This window comes from Colletotrichum truncatum (assembly GCF_014235925.2).
Source record: "Colletotrichum truncatum strain CMES1059 chromosome Unknown Contig_0003, whole genome shotgun sequence".
NCBI lineage: Eukaryota > Fungi > Ascomycota > Sordariomycetes > Glomerellales > Glomerellaceae > Colletotrichum > Colletotrichum truncatum.
The window spans coordinates 3,280,703-3,303,345 of NW_027222400.1; the positions used below are offsets into that span (position 1 = coordinate 3,280,703).

At 52.2% G+C, this 22,643-nt stretch overlaps 9 protein-coding genes across 9 annotated transcripts; 8 read left to right on the top strand and 1 right to left on the bottom strand.

Annotated features, from left to right (window-relative positions):
• Positions 1-1,740: 1,740 nt before the first annotated feature.
• Positions 1,741-2,854, top strand: CTRU02_205814 (copii-coated vesicle protein 4 erv29; the record flags this gene model as incomplete). Its single annotated transcript, XM_036722881.2, has 4 exons — positions 1,741-1,904; positions 1,994-2,106; positions 2,164-2,657; positions 2,717-2,854. 4 exons carry the CDS (start codon positions 1,741-1,743, stop codon positions 2,852-2,854), a joined length of 909 nt encoding a protein of 302 aa, XP_036585179.2.
• Positions 2,855-3,843: 989 nt separating this feature from the next.
• CTRU02_205815 (uncharacterized protein) lies at positions 3,844-5,896 on the top strand (the record flags this gene model as incomplete). The annotated part of the gene is made up of 3 exons (XM_036722883.1): positions 3,844-4,336; positions 4,393-4,431; positions 4,545-5,896. The coding sequence occupies 3 exons, from the start codon at positions 3,844-3,846 to the stop codon at positions 5,894-5,896; spliced, it is 1,884 nt and encodes a 627-aa protein (XP_036585180.1).
• Positions 5,897-6,457: 561 nt separating this feature from the next.
• CTRU02_205816 (uncharacterized protein) lies at positions 6,458-7,442 on the bottom strand (the record flags this gene model as incomplete). Its single annotated transcript, XM_036722882.2, has 6 exons — positions 6,458-6,630; positions 6,691-6,780; positions 6,833-6,960; positions 7,021-7,077; positions 7,161-7,184; positions 7,402-7,442. 6 exons carry the CDS (start codon positions 7,440-7,442, stop codon positions 6,458-6,460), a joined length of 513 nt encoding a protein of 170 aa, XP_036585181.2.
• A 1,991-nt stretch (positions 7,443-9,433) lies between these two features.
• CTRU02_205817 (methyl-CpG binding domain-containing protein 4) lies at positions 9,434-11,187 on the top strand (the record flags this gene model as incomplete). The annotated part of the gene is made up of 2 exons (XM_070204622.1): positions 9,434-10,096; positions 10,195-11,187. The coding sequence occupies 2 exons, from the start codon at positions 9,434-9,436 to the stop codon at positions 11,185-11,187; spliced, it is 1,656 nt and encodes a 551-aa protein (XP_070061726.1).
• A 920-nt stretch (positions 11,188-12,107) lies between these two features.
• Positions 12,108-13,236, top strand: CTRU02_205818 (Pyroglutamyl-peptidase 1; the record flags this gene model as incomplete). Its single annotated transcript, XM_036722884.2, has 3 exons — positions 12,108-12,164; positions 12,386-12,844; positions 12,952-13,236. 3 exons carry the CDS (start codon positions 12,108-12,110, stop codon positions 13,234-13,236), a joined length of 801 nt encoding a protein of 266 aa, XP_036585182.2.
• A 984-nt stretch (positions 13,237-14,220) lies between these two features.
• On the top strand, positions 14,221-16,012 carry CTRU02_205819 (cytochrome p450 monooxygenase; the record flags this gene model as incomplete). Its single annotated transcript, XM_036722885.1, has 2 exons — positions 14,221-15,240; positions 15,305-16,012. 2 exons carry the CDS (start codon positions 14,221-14,223, stop codon positions 16,010-16,012), a joined length of 1,728 nt encoding a protein of 575 aa, XP_036585183.1.
• A 611-nt stretch (positions 16,013-16,623) lies between these two features.
• CTRU02_205820 (C6 zinc finger domain-containing protein) lies at positions 16,624-18,883 on the top strand (the record flags this gene model as incomplete). Its single annotated transcript, XM_036722886.1, has 2 exons — positions 16,624-17,172; positions 17,225-18,883. 2 exons carry the CDS (start codon positions 16,624-16,626, stop codon positions 18,881-18,883), a joined length of 2,208 nt encoding a protein of 735 aa, XP_036585184.1.
• A 554-nt stretch (positions 18,884-19,437) lies between these two features.
• On the top strand, positions 19,438-19,861 carry CTRU02_205821 (UcrQ family protein; the record flags this gene model as incomplete). The annotated part of the gene is made up of 2 exons (XM_036722887.1): positions 19,438-19,496; positions 19,654-19,861. 2 exons carry the CDS (start codon positions 19,438-19,440, stop codon positions 19,859-19,861), a joined length of 267 nt encoding a protein of 88 aa, XP_036585185.1.
• A 592-nt stretch (positions 19,862-20,453) lies between these two features.
• On the top strand, positions 20,454-22,598 carry CTRU02_205822 (uncharacterized protein; the record flags this gene model as incomplete). The annotated part of the gene is made up of 1 exon (XM_036722888.1): positions 20,454-22,598. The coding sequence occupies one exon, from the start codon at positions 20,454-20,456 to the stop codon at positions 22,596-22,598; it is 2,145 nt and encodes a 714-aa protein (XP_036585186.1).
• Between the last annotated feature and the right edge of the window lie 45 nt (positions 22,599-22,643).

Genomic DNA, 22,643 nt, shown 5'->3' on the forward strand with positions numbered 1-22,643 from the left:
TTCACCAAGAGGATGTGCAGCTCATTTGGTCAGGTCTGATAATATCAGATTTCATACCCATCAATCTTATCTCACGTCTGCTGGATAATGTCAATAGCCTGAAGTCGGCTTCTTCGGCTGTGAGAATATATCTGTAAACAAGGTAGAGTATGGCCGTATTCCAAAATGGAAGAACTGCTGGGGAAAAAAGGAAAGAGACATAGGCCAATGCACTGTGACGGTGCTCCAAATGATTGTCAGGTGAGGAGGTCCAATACTGGACACGCTGTTTTGTCTGCTACCAGTGCCTCTTGTTTACCCAGGCGCCCAAGAGCTCCGACTTGGCTCAAGCACCAAGTAGAGGTAGCGGAGAACAATTTCCTTAGGTTCTGTAACAGAAAATTCAACATAGAATGAAGTTAAGGCCCCTCGAAAAGTTATGCATCAGGTGCTGAGATTACCGGAAGGTACAACTCTATTTTTAGCTGACTCATAGCCCAAACCAATACCGAGGTCATTCAACATGCCTTGACAGTGAGAAAAATTTAAGGTTCCAAAGCTTCCAGAATGCAATGGAATTTTCAGCTCCTTGTGTTTAGCTTCAAAGTAGCCAAGATTGTAATGTAGATGCACGTAGGAGCTCCTGAACATTGTATTCATGGTGCCTGGCTTCAAGGGAATGTGATTTTTAAGGCCAGATTACTGTTGAAGAAAAGGTTGGTCTCGCTGCAAGGGACTACCTGTCAATGAGCAGGAGGGGAAGCTCTTAGCTTTGGGGTACTTCGACTGATTCAATTCGCCAAAACAAGCTCCGTCATTGTCCAACCTTTCCTGAATTGCAACTAAAGATGGCATGTCTTACTTATTGTTCAGCTACCTCGTCATTTCAATCGCTGTAAACTACGTAATGGAGATTTCTCCATCCGTCTGGCATCTTTTTTGAAGCTTCCGTCATCAAAGGTTCAGTGTCTTAAGGACAGCTGGAGCAAAGAAAGCTTTCGTGCCGAATCCAGGGACTGAGCGCGCACGAGCCAGCATCCATAAAGGCAGTAAGCGGCAAGCGTTCAGTGGCTCAAACCGCTGAAAGCAGCCCACCGAGAGCGGATACGTACCTTAACCGTAACCCGTGGGCCCTCCAAAAGCTTGGGTGTGTGGTCGGTATTTCCCCCCTCGGGGGTACATTGGTGAGAGCGGGACGGTGCGGCAGTTAAAGATGTACCCCAAAGGAGCCCTGGTACATCCTAGCCACCTACCCTTCTGGTTGTCCCGTCTAAAAAGTGGACACCTCGGACCTCTGAGCATCCATCGCGGGAGGTCGAAAGGACACATTGTACCAAAACCGAACCTGAAGTCATCCAGGCAATTCAGGCCAGCTTGCCCTCCTGTCTCCATTCCCTTCCCTTCGACACTACAAGTCGCACCTCGTTTCTTTCGCCACACCACCAGACCCAAGCTCACGGCCTTGTTCTCTCCCAACGCCAACGGGCACTCCGTCAATTCTGATTTTCCTTTCGTCGCAAACCTCCCGCCCAACCCAACGCCGAAACGTCAAGGCTAGCCCTCAGATACTCAGTTGCAGTTAACCCTCTTTTTTCGGTTTCGACCCCAACTCCACCAAACAAATTTCCGCCTTTACCGACGAGCGCCTTGCAATAAAAGCATATAGAGAGCGAACAGCTGGCCTGTCTGTACCTTCTTGTGCAACAGCCACGTCAACCCAAACCCTTTTGAACTTTTCCTCTCGCCGACCTACCCCTTGCGATGGCTCAACAAAGAGGCCCTTCCTACGGCCTGGGCGCCGGTGGTCCCCCGTCCTTCGGCGGCTCCAGTGCGGACAACTCTGAGTCCAGCCCTCTGGACATGATCCGACAGCAGACGAGCAAGATTGAGGATATGCTGGACACTCTGAGCGAGCCCATCAAGCCGTGAGTCGAACCCCTGGGCCTTGGCAGGGAGCTTACCAAGAAGCTCGTGTGATTGTCTGAGATGTGTGCTGACCAGAGTCTGACAACAGTTACCTGCCTGCCATTGGCCGCTTCTTGATTGTCGTCACCTTCCTTGAGGATGCTTTGAGAATTATTACCCAGTGGAGCGACCAGCTTCTTTACCTGCACGACTACCGACACAGTACGTCTTCCGAATTTCCAAATGACAAGCTTGCGATCAGATGCTAACCCATTCCAGTCCCGTCCGGTATCACACATCTGTTCCTCATCATCAACGTCCTCGTCATGACCGCCTGCTCGGTTCTCGTTATCATCCGCAAGTACTCCGATTACGCTGTTGCCGGTCTCATGGGTGTTGTCATTACCCAGGCTTTGGGATACGGCCTGATCTTCGACCTCAACTTCTTCTTGCGCAACCTGTCTGTCATTGGTGGTCTTCTCATGGTCCTCTCCGACTCTTGGGTTCGCAAGACCAAGGCTTTCGCCGGTCTGCCCACTCTCGACGAGAAGGACCGTAAGATGTACTTCCAGCTTGCTGGCCGTGTCCTCCTCATCTTCCTCTTCGTCGGCTTTGTCTTCAGCGGCTCGTGGTCCATCTGGCGCATTGCCACCTCTCTCATTGGCTTCGTTGCCTGCGTCATGGTTGTCGTTGGCTTCAAGGCCAAGTTCAGTGCTACCCTGCTGGTCCTTATCCTCAGCATTTTCAACATCCTTGTCAACAACTTCTGGACTGTACGTTTGTCCCCTCTTTCGCGCGCGCGCTCTGCTACATGCACTAACACCTCTCTTAGCTTCACGAGCACCACCCTCACAAGGACTTTGCCAAGTACGACTTCTTCCAGATCCTTTCCATCGTTGGTGGCCTTCTGCTGCTTGTCAACAGCGGCCCCGGCCAGTTCTCCATCGATGAGAAGAAGAAGGTCTATTAAAGAGAAAAACACCAAAGCCCGGCTTCGGACGGGTACAGGAAACTTAAGAAGGCGACGACCAGCGACATCTGGTCGGTTTCTTGGCATTACGAACGGCATTCAAAAAAGGTTGTACTCCCGTACTGTGATTACGGTTGGCGGTATCGCATCGTGGCATATATATGAATTGTAGACAGGAGAACAATAGTTGATACGGGAAGAAGCGCGCTTGGGAATGGAGAAGAGACAACAAGTTCAAATTTAAGCAGCAATCGTAAGCAATTGCGACCATTTAATGGTTTTATCGTTCCCTCCGTCTAGGGTTTCTGAACATTATAAAGACTTTCAAGGTCCTCGTGGGTCACCAAATCCGCCCACTAGCAAGTGATCTCCCAGCGGAAGGCGCCGCCAAGCGCCGGGACTAAAGCAAGGACGGTACGAGGTTGCCCCCCCCCCCCCCCTCCGCGGTGACTTGCATCGGCGGCAGCTCGACCGATCCGGAGGGGGGAATACAACGGCCATTTGCACCGCCCACCATTGGGTGAGATTCTGGGTGGATCATATGCAGGTTTAGTGACCCCTTCGGCTGAGCGAGCAGTACACGCAGCGTCGAAATCTTGCATAATTTGCTGCTTACTTTCTTGTTTTCATTTATTTATTTCTTGGACATTTCAACAGTCGTCATTGGACTTTATACCGCACGCAACTCTTTCTTCTATTCCCCCCCCTTGACCCTCAAGTTTTACCGATACCCCCGTTTTCTGGTGTGCTGCCGCTAAAGACTCAAGTGAGGCTTGGCTAGTTTCCTCTCTAGACTATCTTTACCCTACGGATACCTTTGGTATTCAAAAATTAAGTGGCGGTCTAGATTCCCTTTGCGATAAACGCAAACCCCACTTTCGACAACCCCCCCCCAACCCTTTTGTCGCATCTGGGCATATATCGATAAGTGACCGGGTCCGTATAGAGAGGAAAGTACACAGTCAGTATACCAAGGAACCAACACCGTGATGGCTGAAGCAATAGGGACGGCCTTTGGCGTCGTCGGCTTCCTAGGTCAACTGTTCGACGGGTGTGTCAAAGCATATGGGTACTTTACCGCCGCAGCGAACCTCGATACCGACTCCGCGCGGCTGCTCTGCAAGGTCCGCATCGAAGAGATGCGTCTCGTCGTATGGGGACGCGAGTGGGGCGTCGCCGAGGGTAAACTGGAGGCGCATTTGAAGTCGAGAGAGTGCAACCCGCAGATGGCGCAGCTAGCAGAGGGAATCATGAGGGAACTGCATGCCACGGTTACGGACTTTCAGAGACTGAGAGAGCGGTATGGGTTCGTCGAGGAAGGGCCGTCGGTAGGCGGTGAAGGGGCGAAGACGGTCATCATGCCTGATAGATCCAAGGAGAAGAAGGGGGCGGCCGTGAGGGAAGAGAAGGATCAGAAGACCAAGGTGCCGGAGAAGAGCTGGAGGAAGGAAATTTCAAAACGGGCAAAGTGGGTTATTGCTGGTATGTTTGCTGCCATACCCGCTTACATGCGCCGCCCTTACTGATGGGAATGATAGACAAGGAGAAGTTTACGGCTTTGTTAAAAGACCTGAAAGGTGAATATCCCTATTGAGTGAATGAACATGTGTGTGTTGCATAATGTTTTTTTCGTCGTCTACCTATATTCATAAAAGAAAGAGCAAACCGATTAAATGGCTAACAATACTAGACTTCAATGATGGTTTGGAACAATTGTTCCCCCCTTCTCGCCTTCCTTCTCTTCACCGCGCTTGGCGTCACTCCCTGTTGGACTCAGCTCAGCGAGACCTTTCCCAGCTCACCCTTCTTGAATCGTCATCCGCAGACTCATATCCCCAGCTCAACGCATCGGCGAACCTGAAGAAGCTGAGGATAAACCTCGACGCCAAGCCCCAGGCCTCATTCCGCCCGACGTTCGCGTTCAAGGTCCCTCGTTCCGATCTAGACATCGCCCCTTTACCATTGGGCAACGGAGACCCCGTGGGCGTTTCCAGCTCTGAAAACAGCACCGGCAGCAACAAGAGCTCCAAGTCCAAGTCATCCGCAGGCAAAGGCGGCGAGGGCGGGAACGGCGGAGTCGGCACAACGACAACGACAACAACAACAACAACCACAAGGATACACGCCTCTCACGCGACGCATGGCCCGGTGCTCCTGGAGTGGGTGGAATATGACCCGCAGGACACCGAAGAACGTTTCCTCCATCTCCGCCGTCTCGACGACCTCGCCCGGATGATGCACTCCGCCTCAGACCGCCATCCGGATCTACACACGATAGACTGCGTCGGGTACACGGACGACACGGCCAACGCGCGGTACGGGCTCGTCTACCGCTGTCCCGTCCTCCCGTCCATCCCGTCATCACCAACAACAGCGACGACAGCCGCCGTCAGGGCCTCCTCCCACTCGACGCTCCACACGCTGATCGCGTCGACGGACCTGAAAACGCCCGACCTGGACGACCGCATCGCGCTCGCCTGCACGCTCTCCTGCGCCCTCTGGTCCCTCCACTCCCTCGACTGGCTGCACAAGTCCATCTGCAGCGCCAACATCCTCTTCTTCCCCTCCGCCGTCTCCGCGTCCGCGGAGCGCGCGACCGCCTCCGCCGCCCTCGTCCCGGACATTGGCGCGCCGTATCTGGTAGGTTTCGACGCCTCGCGGCCTGATTTCGACGCCGAGATGAGCGTCAACCCGCGGAACCCCAGCATCCTGGACCTCCACCGCGACCCGCGGTCTCTGGGTACGGGGCTGAGCAGACGGCAATACTGCAAGAGTTATGACATTTATAGCCTGGGACTAGTGTTACTGGAGATTGGGTTGTGGAAAGCGTTACAGACGTATTACAAGCCGCACTACTCGGCAGAGCGTTGGAGAGACAGGATCATCTTGCCGGTGCTGGTGCCTGGGCTCGGAAGCAAAACCGGCAAGTTGTACAAGCAAGTGGTTGAGAAATGCTTGACGGCCAAGGATGACATGTCGGGTAGTGAGGCTGGGCAGCTCATGGAGTGGGTTGTTACGACACTGGAGAGCATACGGACATGATGAGTCCCATTTGCATTCCAGCAAGAGGTATGCATGTTTCACGGTGGCATTTGTTGGCATGGCCATTTTACGGCAACGGCCAGAGGAGGGGAAATAACGAGGTCTTCTGACCTCGTTTGTCATGCATTCTCTGACGATAGCGGCTTGCAGTGAATAGCGTCCGAAGAAGAGCATCCACAAGCAAAAAAGCCGGTGATGTTGGTACGCCCCCCTCCATTTCCCAATACACAGTGACAGAAAAAAAATGAGAAGAAAAAAAATAATAAAGACAACGCCGGCAAGAACTGTTTGAGATTATGAAGTCCATTGCACGGCCTTCAACCCCGGTTTCCTGTTTTCCCTAATTGCCCTGCCATCGCACAAGATTCATATCAGGTCATGATACTCTCCAGGAGAGGTTGAGTGAGTTTTTCGGGCAAGTTTTCAAAGCCAGAACCAAGCGACGACAATAAAAAGATGTTGTGCGTGTCTTGTGCACCATGAAATATTTCCCCGACCAGAACATTGCAACAAGCTTGGTATTTTGGCGGGTCATGTTTTACAACGACTCCACCGTTTCCCTTAAGCGCAAGTCTGGGCCTGGAGCGAGTTAGGTCGCACTCCATCGGCGAATCGGACACCGGCTCTGTGTGCGTGTCCGGTGGTAATGGTCGGCTTGCCCCTTCGGAGGATCGTCTTCTTCGATTCGGGAGAGGAAGAAGCCGTCGGTTTAGTGGGTGAAGACGTAGACGGGCCTGCAGACGAGAGGGATGTCTGAAGGCGTGTCGCAGACCCGTCGGATTGTCATTCGATACCGTGCTGTCTCTTGAGCTGCGCTAAACTGGCGCGGCGGGCCTCGAGGTCCTCTTTTGACTTGAGCATCTTCTCTGGCTGGTGGTACAGAACTATATAATGTTAGCACATGTATAGAAAGAATGTTGTCACGACGCAACGCACCGATGAGGTATCGGTTTTGGAAGTTGAAGCCGTTGAGCTTGTCGCAGGCTTGCTTTGCATCCATTACGTCTTCATAGACAACGAAGGCTGTGCCCTTGGTGCCGCTGGCAATGCCCTGGCGGACCTGTCTGTTGTGAGGTTAGTCATCTATATGGCGATCGATAGTTTGTTGACCGGCGAGTGCATACCGGATTGGGCCGAATTTTCCGAACAGGTCGAACAACTCCTCTGGAGTTACGTTGTAGCTATCGACATGTCAGTCATCGTGGACGTGGTTGTGATTGATGTCGATATCGATGTCAATGTCGAGATCGATGGTGAGGCTTACCTCAAGTTCTTCACGAACAGAGCTCTATTAAGATAGTCAGCCATGTTTGTCATCACAGCACGTAAACATAACGAGATCGATCTGGGGCATGAATAGAAACCAAGATCCAAAAAGCCGGGCGTGGGCGGTATGTGCCGTGGGGTGACCTCGCCCGGCTCCGGGTCTCGTGCCAGGGAAAGGGAGTCGCAGGCGGGAAAACAGGGCCGGGTTACGGGCGATTGAAAAATAAGTTCGGACTCACCGGTTGACTTCTGGTGCTAATTTACCGCCGCGACTACTCATCTCTCGATGCTCGGTGACGCTGTGAGTGTTCGGTTCGGGATGTTGAACGCTCGTAAAAGGACAAGGACGCGCTGGTTGATGGGGGATAGGCGGAAAGATTGGGATAGGATCTGGAAGTTCTAGGAATGGCGAAAACGGGGAGCAGGCAGTAAATGAGGCGACGGACTGGCGGCAGTGCAAGGATTGGGCGAATGTGCCCACGTGACACAAACGACCCACCCGCCGTCACGCGGTGGACCACTCATCATGCGTCCCGTCATCGAAGACAGTTGAATCTGAGTACGTACCGCCACACCTTCCCAGAGTCAAATGAACTCTACTTGGCAACGATCCTTGGTACGTACTCGCTTCGGCTTTCCGTCGACGTGGCACCGAACGCCTATCTCGGTCTCCGCTCACTAAAACAAAACAGAGGCCGGATAGACTCAGGCTTCTGCAAGTTGGTCGTAATGTCACTGCCACTGAGCACAAAGTCACTGCAAGTAGTGTTTTTGATATTACACTTGGTAGAGGCGGTTGGGGGGGGTTGAACTTGGAGGATTGAAAATGTTACTGTAGTCGTGGCCAGTGGGCGTCTCTCCAATCTCGACTACAGTTGCCTTCTTTGGCTGGCCGGGTCCGGGTATCCGTACTTTAAGAGTAAAGCTCGCAAGGACGAAAACAATCACTCCCTGCCCACCCACCGCAGCATACTTTCTCAATTATGAACAGAGTTATTGAGCTTGAGCACGCCATGTTCCTGTTGCAATCAATGCGACTTGGCCTCGGAACACGCTCGAGCAGGCGATTCTCATGCACTGGTTCCTGAGGTTCGCGCTCCTCCGCCCGACTGTCCAGAGACTTGTTTATGAAGAGTGGACCTTAGACAAGTCACACGATCGGAGTCAAGATTGCGTAACTAGATCAATGCGATAGGAGCCTACCAACCGGGTGGCTGTATCTGGCCTATCCCTATCCCTATCAGTAGCAACGCATAATCTGGGGTAGGGAGGCTCTGGTGAGGTACCCCTGGGCGCTGGTGCTTGGATAGCATCTTGGAACTTGCTGCCAGTTGGACAGCTCACCATTACCACAGGCCCCCTTGGCTGCTGTTCTCGGCTGTGGGTACTTAACGTAGATAAATGGTAAGGATCTCCAATAAGCTGGGCCAACGTGGTTCATCACCGGTATTCACGTAGTACATATCATTCTGGCAGGTTAGGCACTGCCTCCTGTATTTGTATACTCCATGAGATGGCTGCACCACCTCAACCTCAGATATGTTGATCAACATACAAGCACACGAGCATTGTCAGCCACTTTGCGATGGCTTCTCGGGCCGCCGTTTTTGTCCTTCGTGGTTCTTTGCCTGGTGTTTCACCTCAGCCCTGGCCCAACTAAAAGCTTCTAATTCTCCCCCTGAGCCAAAATCTCTAATAACAGAGCGAAGACAAACTATATAGGCGTTGTGGCTGGTTTGATGACGCTGCTGAAAGGAAAGAAGGACCTGGCAGGTCAAGGGGACCCGGATAAGGCTAAGCAACCACTTAGCAGGTTTTCTGGTGTGCGATATGGAAAAGTCTCCTGAATACAGAGAGCTCCAGCTACCTCACCTCACCAGCACCGTCCCCAAAATGCAGGATACTTCTATTTGCAGCTGCCACTGCGCATTTCAGGTTTCTTCCCATGCATGATTTTTTTTTTTCTTTCTCTTTGACACTACAATTGGATGCCATTGACCACCTACCACGGACAATGGTGCCCTCAATGACCCTAGTCTTTCACCCCTAGCTGAAGAAATCCCGTCCCTTTCTCCGGAGCTTCAACCTCAGGTCCTCCAGGTCTAACGGGTGCCTTTCGCTGCACCTCAAAACCTATCTCCGGAACATTTCATCTCCCTCCTCAAATATCTCTCGCAACTGCAAAACTTTTTCTTCCTGCCCAATTCTTTACGCACTCAATTCCACGACACCAGCATTTCCGTCCCATCAGACCCATCCACACTAGCAGCAATGGCGCATGCACTAGCAGACGACCTCTTCGTCGGCTTTGACGTATCCGACTACGACAAGCCGTTTCTCCTTGATGTCTTGGCCGCCCCTGGCACGCCCTGGGAAGAGAAGCTCGCCGTTTACGACCTCTGCCTGTTTAGCGGCTTCGAGGACTGGCATCTGATGCTCGAATGTGCGGCTTCAATCAGGGAAAGAAGCCCGGCAGCCTCAAACCTGGATGCACGAGATGTTCTAGCCTTTGTGCCACGAGCCAATGAGGCCACACTAGCCGACGAGAAGCTGCGCAAGGGTTGGGCAGCTACAGATCAGTCCATCAAAAATCTGGCCGCTCTTCTTCGGGCTCATCGGTCAGGCATCATTGCTGAGCAGCCTGTCGTGCGGGGCGTGGAGCGAATTATCAAGCGAGAGGGAGTTTCGAAGCGTGAGCGTGAGGATGACGCAGTTGAGGCAGAACCCAGACAGCGAGTCAAGCGACAGCGAACCGCGCCCAAGCCGTCCACATCCCACTACTTTGCGCATTCGGCGGACGAACAAGCGCCCCAGCAATCAGCATCTCCGGCCGCTAGTAGTGTACAAACCAGTACTTCGGCAATCGTCCGCAATGGTATTGCTACACCACGCAGCACACCCCGCAAGCGATCTGTCGAGAATGAGGCCTTGAGGGCAGGTGCTTCAGACCCGCTACGATCTAGCCGCGGCGCTAGAATTACCGGGCAAACGGACGGCGAAGATGGCGACGATGCCGGCGCTTTAAAAGGCAGCGGCCCGCAGACAGCGAGGGATCTCCGGGCAGACACGCCATCCTCGCCAAGCCCCCGCAACAGCTCACCTCCGATGATCCCATCCGGATTACTGTCCCCGGTGGATTTGAGACGAATCAAATCCGAGGATTAGAAGACACTTCACCGAAACGGAAGACTACTGTAAAATCACCTTTTTTTAATCAACCACAGATCAAGCAGTCACCCAAGAAATGGATTGCAGGTGTCGTCTCAACTATTCCCTTCCCAACATTGTCAGCACCTCAATTCGGTCTCATTCAAGAAGAGTTTGCTCATGAACCATTTTGGCTCCTGGTTGTCGTCACATTCCTGGTAAAGACAGCCGGAACATTGGCCATTCCTACGTTCCGCAAGATCAAAGAGCGTTTCCCGTCGCCGACTGCCTTGGCTGATCCCGAGGCAACGGCTACTATCACGAGCATGATACATCATTTGGGGCTTTCTGTTGTTCGGACAGCAGCAATACAACGTTATGCACGGTTGTGGTTGGAAAAGCCACCTATGGCAGGAAAGACCTACAGGGTGAAGAACTACGATAGACGAGACGTCCAGCCCCTTACCTTTCGGTCTCAAGATCTTGACGAGGACGCCAACGAAGACGCCACCGTAGGGCCCGCAGGAGAAGCAGAGGACTCATGGGAAATGGGCCACTTCACACAAGGCAAGTATGCACTCGATAGCTGGCGCATATTCTGCCGCGACGAGCTCCTTGGGCGCGCTCAAGACTGGAACGGGAAGGGTGCAGCCTCTAATTTCCAACCTGAGTGGATGCGCGTGCGTCCCGATGACAAGGAGCTTCGGGCATGTCTGCGGTGGATGTGGATGCGCGAAGGTTGGGAATGGAATCCCGCAACGGGAGAGAAAACTGTTCTCCGGGAGGAGATGAGGACCGCCGTCGATCAAGGACGGGTCGAATACGATGAAACTGGAGGGATTAGGATTCTCGATGAGCCGCATTTGGGCTTGACGTGAGTTCGCTTTTTTGACGTTACGATTACATATGTACAGCCATGGTTGGACCAAGACTGGATACCAAAAAAAGACAAAAAGAATTGATACCCGCACCGGCAGAGGTGCTCTGCGCACTAGATACGACGAAAAAGATAGACGAGCTGCTTCAGATAGATGGTAGCATGAATTCAGGATCTCTTGACTAGATGCCATGCTCAGCAGTGACAGTTTTGGACGAAAGTTGAAGTGTAAAGTTTTCTCAACACAACCGGTCTGCTCTGCTGTGGCTATCCCGGCCTCCAGTTAAGTTTGCCATGTGCTGCTTTTTTATTTTTACCCGTGCCCCCCGGTATCCTCGTGGCACAGCATCACCCATCCTAGATTGTCTCCTGGAGTGGACTGTTTGATCACACGTTTTCCACGTTCTAGACCTGTAGTCTCCCGCCCAGCCCGCATAGAACTTCCCGCATGGTCATTTGTGAATGGCCAATCCACCAAGACTTGATGGAGAAAGCTCTCTTGTGAAAGACCTTGTGGCAAGATTATCTATCCGTTGATAAACACTTTGACTGGCTTTGATGTGGTGTCGTCTTTAAAAGGCAGGTAGACACACATCTAGGCTCGCTTCGGATCTTGGTGCCCCCGCAATGTTCGTGCGGTGCGGCGTCCACCCCCCCTGTCCCTTAGTGCAGGGCGGCATTCCCTGTCTGCCGCCAGACTTGCCCAGGCATTTAGCGCTGCGACCCCGCCCTACAGCGCAAGCAATCCCACTTCTAGAATGGCCACAGGGGAAGTACATAATCGCGAGACAATCAGCACTGGGGAAGACGGTCGAGGTTCCGTAAAACAACCACCAACCACCACTACCACGACTAATTACCATTGTTACAAACCTCTCTTCAGTTACCGGGCCAGCTTTCGCGACTGCAAATATCGGCGCCATGGGGTCCCAAATCGACTCTCAGGAAGAGTTCACGGTGCTCGTCACCGGCTTCGGCGTACGTTATCCACTATCATCTCCGTCACCCGATTGCCCCTCACACCGGTCGTCTGCCCCGCCATACAAACGACAATGTTCTGATTATTTGCTCGGGGCACCCGGCCGGCGCGAGGGGGGGGGGGGGGGGGGCTTCTTACCCGCCGTCAACTTTCCCTTCCTCGAATATTCGTTCCTCCCAATTCAGGAATTAGGCTAACGTAACCCAATCAATTCTCACAGCCCTTCAAGGCCCAATACCCCGTTAATCCGTCATGGGAAATCGCCCATTCTCTTCCGTCCTACCTCCCTCCTCTTCGTGCTAAGAACCCCAAAGACCACCCTTCCTCAACATCAGCTCGCCCCCTACCCCCCGTTCGGATCCTCGTCCACCCCGAAGCCGTCCGCGTAAACTACCAGACTGTCCGCGCTCTTGTTCCGCAGCTATGGGACCCGGCGAAGCACCCGCGCATAGATGCCATGGTGCACATCGGCATGGCAGGCCCGAGGCTGTTCTACTCAATCGAGCGCCGCGGACACCGCGAAGGATACGCGTTTCCGGACGTCGACGGCAAGTTGCTGGAGGATGAAGACAGGAAGAAGAGGGAAGGCGAGGATTGGGTTTGGTACGGAATGCCCACTGAACTCGAGACGAATTTCGATTTGGGCGATGTGTTGGACCGGTGGAAGGGACATAGCCCGGTAAGCGCTCTCTATCGCCAGCCACCGTTTCCCTCTCATGCTTCCGAAGCAACGAAGGACGGATAGTGCGGCGGAAATACTAGTTATCAGTGCTGACGATGCCGCAGGAGGGCTCCGATCTCCGCATATCTGAAGACGCGGGGCTCTACCTCTGCGACTTCATCTACTTCTCCAGTCTCGCACATCTCTGGAAGCAGCAGAAGCACCGCCGCGTGGTCTTCCTCCACGTGCCGTCCGACGCGTCTGAGGAGTCAGTGGCTAGGGGCACGGAATTGACAGTCCAGCTCATCCGGTCCATTGTCGAGAGCGAGCTGGAAAAGCGGAGAAACAAGCCAAACGAGGGCCAGGTCGTGAGCGAGAACGACAAGATTGCTGTCGAGTTGCGTGTTTAATGCATTCACGGTCTTATGTAATATGCGAGGCATGAAAGGGCAACCCATTTTCTGCAAGTTTGAGGAACGAAACGAGCATGGATCTGGATCACGGATTGGTAACGGCGTGCGAGTCTTTATCTAGCCTGGAGTTTTGTGCTCTTTGCTCTCATTATTTTGGGGGGATTTTTCGAGTCGGTAATGAATGGCATTGCATCATGAGTTGACGTGACCAGCAGCACTGGAATACTTGCATCCAAGGGACCTCGGGACGGCTTGCTTACTTATTCACAGACTCTCGTCGTACCAGTTATGAAAAAGCAGGTATCAGCTGAAACGCCACGAGAGCTGGGGCGTCCTATCGCAGCTAGACTGCATTCGTCGGCCCCGTTACTCCATATACGATATCAACGCCATACAGAACATCTGCGGGGCGATTGGTTTAGTGGTATAATACTCGCTTAGCATGTGAGTGGTCCAGGGTTCGATTCCCTGATCGTCCAGCTTTTTTCTCTTCTTGGAACAAGAGAGAATCAATTTTTTGTGTTGTGTAATTGCCTTAGATGGTTGTGGTGGTCTTGTTATCCAGGGGAGTCCTCGGGTAAGGTGGGGGAATCTGGGCATGGAGACAAACGTTGGAGCAACCACCTTGACTGTGCTCCATGCAAATAACAACGTCGGGTTCCAGGGACTAAATGAAATCTATAAATCATTAATAATGGCAGTGGGTGCTGTTCAGGCGGTATGGACTGCCTTTTCTCTCACGGAGGAGCAAACCGAACTCGGACTCCGAATCAGACTTCTTCCTCGGTCAACAAGTCCGTCCACAACGGAATGAATTCAATAGTACGAGTTAAACACAATAGTAAAATTGGAAATGCCGAATTTTGCTGCAGTATTCGTCAATATAAAATCTGGTTGCACTTGTCTCCCCATCGAAGATGTTTAACTCTCGCTGGAGCAGAAAAATTATACATACGAACCCTCACACAGCTATTGCATACCATGGCTTCAGTCGCACTGGCTCTTTTTACAAATCCCTTCATTGTTGGGTTGGTGGCAATCTCATGCTACGCTCTCTATCTTTATCTTTTACCTAAACCCATACCTGGCATCCCCTATAACAAAGATGCAGCCCGGCAGATCATGGGTGACATACCCGCTCTTCTGGAGAGCCAGAAACATGACATCTCAATATGGCGATGGGTCGCACAACAGTGTGAGCAACTGCAATCTCCGATAGTCCAGCTGTGGGTGCGACCCTTCTCTCGCCCCTTGGTTGTCCTCGCAGATTTCCGCGAAGCCGAAGACATCAGTATGCGACGCACCAGGGACTTTGATCGGGCAGACAGCTTGGACTACATTTTTGGGCCTCTTTTCCCGCAGTTCCACATGCTGATGAAGACTCAAAATCCTCTGTATAAGAGGCAGCGCAAGTGGTTACAAGACCTCATGACCCCGAATTTCCTTCACAACGTCGCAGCGGAGCTGATCTACCAGAACGTTGTAAAGGTAGCTGAGCTTTGGGAGCACAAGACGCGTCTTGCCAGAGGCCACCCCTTTGCCGCCTTCGATGACATTTACTATGGTTCTCTCGATGCTGTTTTCTCGTTCTCATTCGGCGGTTCTTTTGCTCACATGTCGATACCGGCCCGCCTTGAGCTGATTTCATCGCTGAGAGACATCGAACAACCGCCGGACTCGGACGCGCCTGTTATTTTCCCAGGGGAAAAAGAAAACAGGGTCGTCAAAGCCATTTTGACGCTGGCCGAAACCATAGAGGGAACGAGGAAGGCCATGAGCCCAAGATTAACGAGCTGGTATCTTCACCAAACACGACGGATTAAAGAGGCGAAACAGATTCGAGACAATTTCATAAACCGCGAAATCGACCTTGCCATCCGAAAGCTTGAGACAGAAGAGCCTATTTCCTCCGCAGTAGAGCATATGATGTACAGGGAGAAGCTCTTTGCCGAGAAAGAAGGAAGAGAGCCGATGTTCAAGTCCCCGGGGATGCATAGCGAGGTATGTTGCAGCTCGTCGCTGTGATAGTTGAGAGAAAAGATGCTTACGCAAATTGGAAATACAGATCTTTGGTTTCTTGATGGCAGGGCATGAGACGACCGCCACCGCATTCGCATGGGGCCTCAAGTATCTTACAGACCACCAAGATGCCCAGGTCAAGTTACGCGACGCGCTCCGAAACCATTTTTCCCTGGCCGCAGAGGAGAACAGGCAGCCAACGTATGAGGAGATAATGAAAACCAGTATTCCGTACCTCGACGCCACCATAGAGGAGATTCTTCGCTGCGCAGGAACGACTTCTGTCGCGGACCGACAGGCCTTGAAAGACACCACTGTTCTGGGCCATCATATCCCCAAAGACACCACCGTCGTCCTTGTCACCATCGGTGAAAGCATCATGAAGCCGGCCTTTGAGATTCCAGATACAAAGCGCACAAAAACAGCACTCGACGCCGCGAGTCGCATTCGAAGCTGGGAATCCTCTCCGTATCCCGCGGCCGACTTCCAACCTGACCGATGGCTTGTGCCGTCAACCGACAATCCCGACCACATGGTCTTTGATGCCATGGCCGGACCACATATGGCGTTTGGATTGGGGCCGAGAGCTTGCTTCGGACGAAGACTGGCGTATCTAGAGCTCCGGATGCTTACGGTACTTTTGTTCTGGGACTTTAAGCTACAGTCATGCCCCCCTGAGCTTTCTTGCTATAACGGGTATGATGGTTTGACTGTTAAGCCAAGGCAGTGTTTTGTGAGATTGGCTAAGGCTTGAGGAGGAAGGTTCACTTTGGGTTCTCGGGTTCATATGATGGGCGAGTTAGTTTGGTAGTAGAACGACGCTGTTCCTACATGGCTCGGCGTACAAAGATTTTGATCATTCAAGTTATGTGTGGTGCCTTAGAGAATTTGTTTTTAAATGTGACTCTCGATTATAAAAACAATTCAAAGAAATCAACTTTTTACTGCCATCAAAGCTTGAGCCAGTTTCCTAGTTCAACTGTTGGCTTCAATTGCTTGCGGGCAAAGCATTGATAGGCTGCCATCACAAATCTGTAGTAAGATTAACAATGTCGCCTTTTCAGTGGCCTCATATTATTTTTTTACTGTCATGATTCTAGTCAAGCCGACTAAACAAACTTGACGTGAATGAATATTGGGCGATGGAATGTCATGATCATCAACAACATTGCCGCTTGCCGTTAGCATCAGAGGCTCGGACAAAGGCGCGCTGAGGCCCACATTCTGGACTCCAAGCCCGAGTCCGAGCCCGAGTCCGTCCCCGAAGCCCGTTCCCATCCCGTTGTCCCAGTCCATGGCTGCAACTTCATCTTTTACAGCTTAGTCTCTACCAAGAAAAGGCACGGAGAAGAAGGAGACAACACAATGGATACGGATTCTCAGACACAGCGTCGTAGCCGACGCCGACGAGCTCTTGCATGTACCCAATGCCGAAAGAGGAAGCTCAAGTGCGATCACCAACGCCCTTGCACCAGTTGCCAGAGGTCGAAGGATAGGATATGCATCTACCCAGAGCCATTGGCTGCAGTGCGGTCGCAGACTGTTCCCGATTCTCATGCCAGCCCGCTACCACAATGTTCAACACAGCCCGAGCCCGAGCAAGCAGTCATTTCCCGGCCCCCTAGGCCTGCTGCGAAATCCTCAGAACCAGGTCAATCTCCATCTGAGACTAGGGTATGGCATTCGTCATCTCTCGGTAGTGTTCTTGTCACCAAGACTCCCACACCTGCATGGAGTGGAGATACGGCGGTTGTCGCCGCATCACCGGCAAACGTGCCGGATAATGCCCGACCTGAGCCGGCAGAGAAGTCCCCCACCATCGGCTCGTTGACGGATTTGTCGGCTCCGCCTACCATGTTGATGGCCAAGTCAAGATACCTCCCGCCGGGTCATTGGCTACATTCAGCAATGTTGGTGAGTCAGCTTAGGAGGTTATGTTATTGATGTATTTTTTGACAATGAACAGTCTCTGCCGACTCTGAAATGGTTAGATCAGGAAGTATCTAAGCAGGGAGACTGCTGGCAAGGCCTTCAACGCTGCAAAGCATTAGGAGAGAGTCTCAAGGCTCAACGTCTTCTCTTGCGAATACCTGGACAATATGGGTCACACCTACCGGATCAAACTACGTCGGATCAGTTGTTTGGCAACTATCTCCGCACATTCGAGACCGTGTATCGTATTTTTCACGTACCAACCTTGAAATTGGAGTACGAAGGCTTTCTACTGAATCCCAATGGATCAAGCTCAACTTTCATCATAGTATTCCAGCTGTGCCTGGCGCTCGGAGCATGCATCCACGACGATACCTTTTCGATGCGCTCATACGCTCTTCAGTGGATTTACGAGGCTCAAGAATGGCTAGATTCTTCAGAGAAAAGACGTACAACCATTACCGGTGTCCAGGTTATGTGCTTACTTCTTCTAGCTCAGCAGGCAACAGAATCGATCTACGGCGATCGGGTATGGATCCTTGGCGGGACTCTCCTCCGTGCTGCCATGTGCATAGGGCTTCATCGCGATCCGGCGAGGCTACCGCGCATGTCGATATTCCAAGCCGAAATGCGCCGTCGCCTGTGGACAGTAATACTGGAGCTCGTTCTTGATTCAAGCATTGATTCTGGCCAGCCAGCCCTTATCTCACAAGACGACTACGACTGCGAGCTTCCTTCTAACGTTGATGATGATCAGATCGGGCCGGACAAGGACGCTCCTATAGTTGTCAAAGACCAGAAGTCTTTCACAGACGCGTCGATTCAGATAGCCTTAGGACGCTCCATTCCCCTCAGGCTGTCTATATCTAAGCACTGGAGCAGGATTAAGCCAGAGACGGAGTACACAACTGTGTTGCATCTAAGCTCACAGCTGAGGGCTGCGCGCCAGTCTCTCATCAGTACTCTCCACGCATTCCACCCAAAAACGTCACAGTTCCAGCATCAGCTTTGCGACATGGTGCTTATTCGCTACGTTTTCAACCTCCACATGCCGTACGTCGCCATGTCGGATCCAGCGTTTTGCCACTCTCACAAGACATGCGTCGACGCCGCTATGAAGCTTTCCTATCTCACCCTTCCGCTATCGCAACTAGACGAGCCGTTATCGGAAGTAATGCGGGCGACTTCTGGGGTCGCAGAGCAGTGTACAGACTTTATGCGCTTGGCTCTCTGCGGTTCGGGGCCGTTCAGAACGGCGCAGCACATTGCAACAAGTGTCATCGCCGTACATCTTGGTTCCCTTGTGGCGGAGAAAGATATCCTTGAGACGGGGTCGGCGCTCCGCATCGCGGAAGAGCTTTGGTTGCTTCGCGCAGGCATAAGATTGACGGAGCAGCGCATCAGAGCTGGGCAAGAGAACGTCAAAGACTATGTTTTCTTCGCTGTTATCCTCTCCAATATTGAGGCTACGATGAAGGGTAACCCAGTTGAGAACGCAATGGCACAACGGGGCCGCGAGGCGATAGATCATGCAGCTGATATTCTCATGGAAATGGTCAAGGATCAGCCAACATTACAAGAGATGCCTGCCTCTTCCATTGATGAAGGCGACTTGGACATGGTAGGGGCTTTCTGGGCTTGCGAGTTTCCGGATGTAGGGTGGAATGACCCTATGCTGGCAATAGAGATGTGAGGTCACACCCAGCCGATGATTTTCAAAAGAAAGTAGGTTCTTCAGGCGTGTTGTGGTGTAAAAGTTAAGGTCATGACCAAAACACTCCCCAAGTTCATTCAGTGATTAGGTGCCTTTACAGGGCGCTCACAGCTCTAATGGCCTAGAAAACTGATCAACATATATCCTTTGTCTTATTACAGCCTGAATAGAGTAGCAAGCTATCTGTGCCATCATAATGAAGGCTTTAAGGGCCAGCGATATAGTGATCCGGCGACCTTGGAGCCGAGTCAGATCAACTTCGAACAGGAACCGAAGGGGAAATGAGTACATCGAGTTGCACCAGGATAAGACCGCTGATAAATTATTGAATTTCTTTCTAGACGGATTGTAAGCCTCAGTGGAGACTCATGTTCTCGGGCTATGACACTCATAACGGGATTCCTAACCCGACTCCGAGGGCCGAATCCGAGGCGGCAAACCTTCAACAGCACGAATCGGGGCGTTAAAACATGCAACGAACCCTTCTTGCTTCCCAATGACTGTGAAATATCCAGATTGCCAGCTTCAACAAAATGAGACCGACACAGTCCCTTCAGTCAGGCCCACACGTCCCCGTGGGAAGATATGGCGTGTAAGTCGCTTGCCCTACATCAACACACATATCAACAACCTAACAGGACCACTTCTGTATGGCTGACTGACATTTTTCTACGTAATAGATGGAAAGGCTGGTGGGGTAATATTGGTATGTTAAGCTGTCTTAATCTGTTCATGCTAGCTTCGACTCAGGTACTGAAAGCTGAATCACAACCAGGAGGACAGAAGCAGCGAGGCATCATAACATACGGAATTGCGCCGAACCGGTTGAACCCGCTAGCTGGCGCCGCTCATAACGCCATATTCAATGTATGGAGACGTTTCGCTAGCCAGGTTTGGTACTTTGCGCCGCCGATGGTGGCCGGGTGGTATGTGATGTACTGGGCCGATGAGAGGTAGGCTTTCGCGGGGCTTTCCGATCATAGCCTATGAACTTGTTCACTGATAATGTCTTCTTTTGCAGAAATCGATATCTCAATTCCAAGGCAGGCAGAGCAGAGAGTCTGGTCGTGGCGTCTAATTAAGAGTAGGGTTGATAAGGAGAGCACGAAGGGTGCCTAGATGTAACCTTGCCAGCATACGCAATGCAACATGATATACTAGTCACTATGGTCAGGGAGATGTCGGAACTGTCTTCAACATCATGGGTAATCGTCATATTCCAAGACGTTAGAGCAGAGCGGACATGCTCACACACCAGGAAACCGGAGCCAGCGGTAGAAGACGCCGAGAGGTCCTCAACATCTTAATGTAGAACCCTGTAAATTAATCCTTGTCGATATGGATCAATACGGTTGTTTGATTGGCCAATGGCGGACAAGAACGTGGATGCTGTGCCACTGACCTGCGAGCGAGTTAAAGGCCGCACTGCTGACATCCATGAAGACCATTTTCGTTTCTAGAAGCTGAAGCCTGGAGCCTTACCTGAGTTATATGAATGCTGTATCACTACGTCTACGCAGCTGTACTTACCCTTACGTGACAACGCAAGATGGAGCAAAAGAAGGATAGCACTCCCCCGCGGGAATCCTATACCGTCTGGCACGAAGAGGTCGATGATATCAGAGACATTCCCATGAGCTCTAAGAAGTACGTCTACAAAAGCCTTGACGATCCCGCAGATTGCCTGCGTCTGCTGCTGCTTCTCCCAGCAACAGACAAGCAAGCCCCTCTCCAAGCAGGCTTACTCCACGTCCGTCGAAGCAATGCCCCTGCCTTCAACCCAGTTTCATATACCTGGGGAAATCAAGACCCAACGTCCGAAATGTGGCTGATAGGCCTGGGTGATGCCTCTGACGGCGCAGGTTTCCAGCACTTTGCCATCCGCCCTAATCTGGAAACCATGCTCAGGCGGTTCCGTGACGAAGAGAACATTCTGCTCATATGGGTGGATGCGATCTGCATCAACCAAGAAGATAACCACGAGAAGGCTTACCAGGTACGCCACATGGACCAAGTATACCGGGGGAGAAAACTTCGCATTTGGTTGGGAGATAAGTCAGAAAACAGCGACGAGGCCTTGGACTTCATCGAGGAATGGAGGGACATAGAAGCCGAGCAAGCCACCGTGTTCTTCAAGGAGAGTGCAAACCGATCGAGTGCCTGGAAAGCTTTGTGGGATCTCATCTGCCGGCCTTGGTTCTCTCGTCGCTGGATTGTTCAAGAGTTCGTCTTGTCAGCGCATAAGCACATATATCTCGGCGACAGGGACTTCTGCAGTGACCATTTAATGCCGCTGATTGCACAAATGGATCGTTTCGGTCGCCATCTCGAGGGCGGGCTCACAAAGGAAAACAGGCTGGACCATGGCGACCTTACATTGAGTGGCAGGAAACCGCTAGTTACTGGAGTAACTCCAGATCGGCTAGAATCTCTCAAACACCTCAATAGTATCACCAAGGCAGTAGAACAGGGCGACATCTTGACACTGGAAATGCTGGTAGACGGTTTCGTCAGCTTCGAGTCCTACGACCCTAGGGATGGCATCTATGCCTTTTTGTCAATGGCGAGTGACGCGCAGGACTGGATCCCAGACTACTCTGAAAAGGCGACGGCCGGTGAGGTTTATGCTCGAGCAACTTGGCAAATCATGCGGACTGCGAACAGCGCGGACATTATCTGCCGCGCAATGCCGACCTTGAGCCAGCGCAAAATGGACTTGACGAGCTGGGTACCTTGGTACGGGACGCTAGAATCCACCGACGACACCAGTCCTGGCCTCGCTTTTGGCTACAACACCAAGTCCCTGACGACTTTTGGACAGCCTTTGTCTGCGGGAAACCATGGGCCCTGGCTGGGCTTCAGCTGCGATGGCTGCGACGAAAAACTCCGCGGTGCGCAATACAGATGTGTCGACTGTGGTAATTACGATTACTGCTCGTCCTGTATGAAGACTGTTGGCTCCAGCCATACTCCCGGCCATCAGTTTCGCAAGTTCCCCAGCGCTGTATACCGGGCATCCGGAGGTTCTACAATTGGTGTCGCGAGCGAGTTCACTACTCTCGGCGGCCTGATGGTGTTGAACGGATTCATCGCCGACACCGTGAAAGCATTCGGGCCCGACTTGCACATCAGCCGCAGGCACAATAGTGTTGAGATCCTAGTCCGCGGCGGGGGTGCAGTTTGGAATGAAGTTCCCGGCCTGGAAAACGCGGACACCGAGGGGCTGCCGGATGCGTTCTTCCGCACACTCACCGGCATGAGGCGGATCATTCGTAAGGGTTCCGCGTGGTTCACGGACATTGACCCCCCGTCCAACGATTGGATTGAGACCGCGAGAAAGATTCTCCCGATGGGAAGCAATGCCGAAGAAACCAGACTTGACTTGACGTGCGAGACAGACGAGGACGTATTGGTCTCTGCGGAGTTTATGCTCTCGGGTGAGCGCAGATTTGCGGTCACTGAGGAGTCAATGGGATTTCTGCCTCGTATAGCTAGGGAGGGCGATGCCATCTGTATTCTGATTGGGTGTTCGGTCCCGGTAGTGCTGAGAAAGGTCGTTAGTCATGAGGAGGACAACAAGTCGATGTGGGTGGTCATTGGCGAGTGTTATGTGGACGGACTCATGGAAGGCGGTTGGTACGCGCATAAAGTCCTTAAAGGGGGTCTCGAACAGAGGCCGTTCTATATCAAATAAACTTGGAAGTAGTGTTACCAAACATTGATCAATTGCCTGCCACAT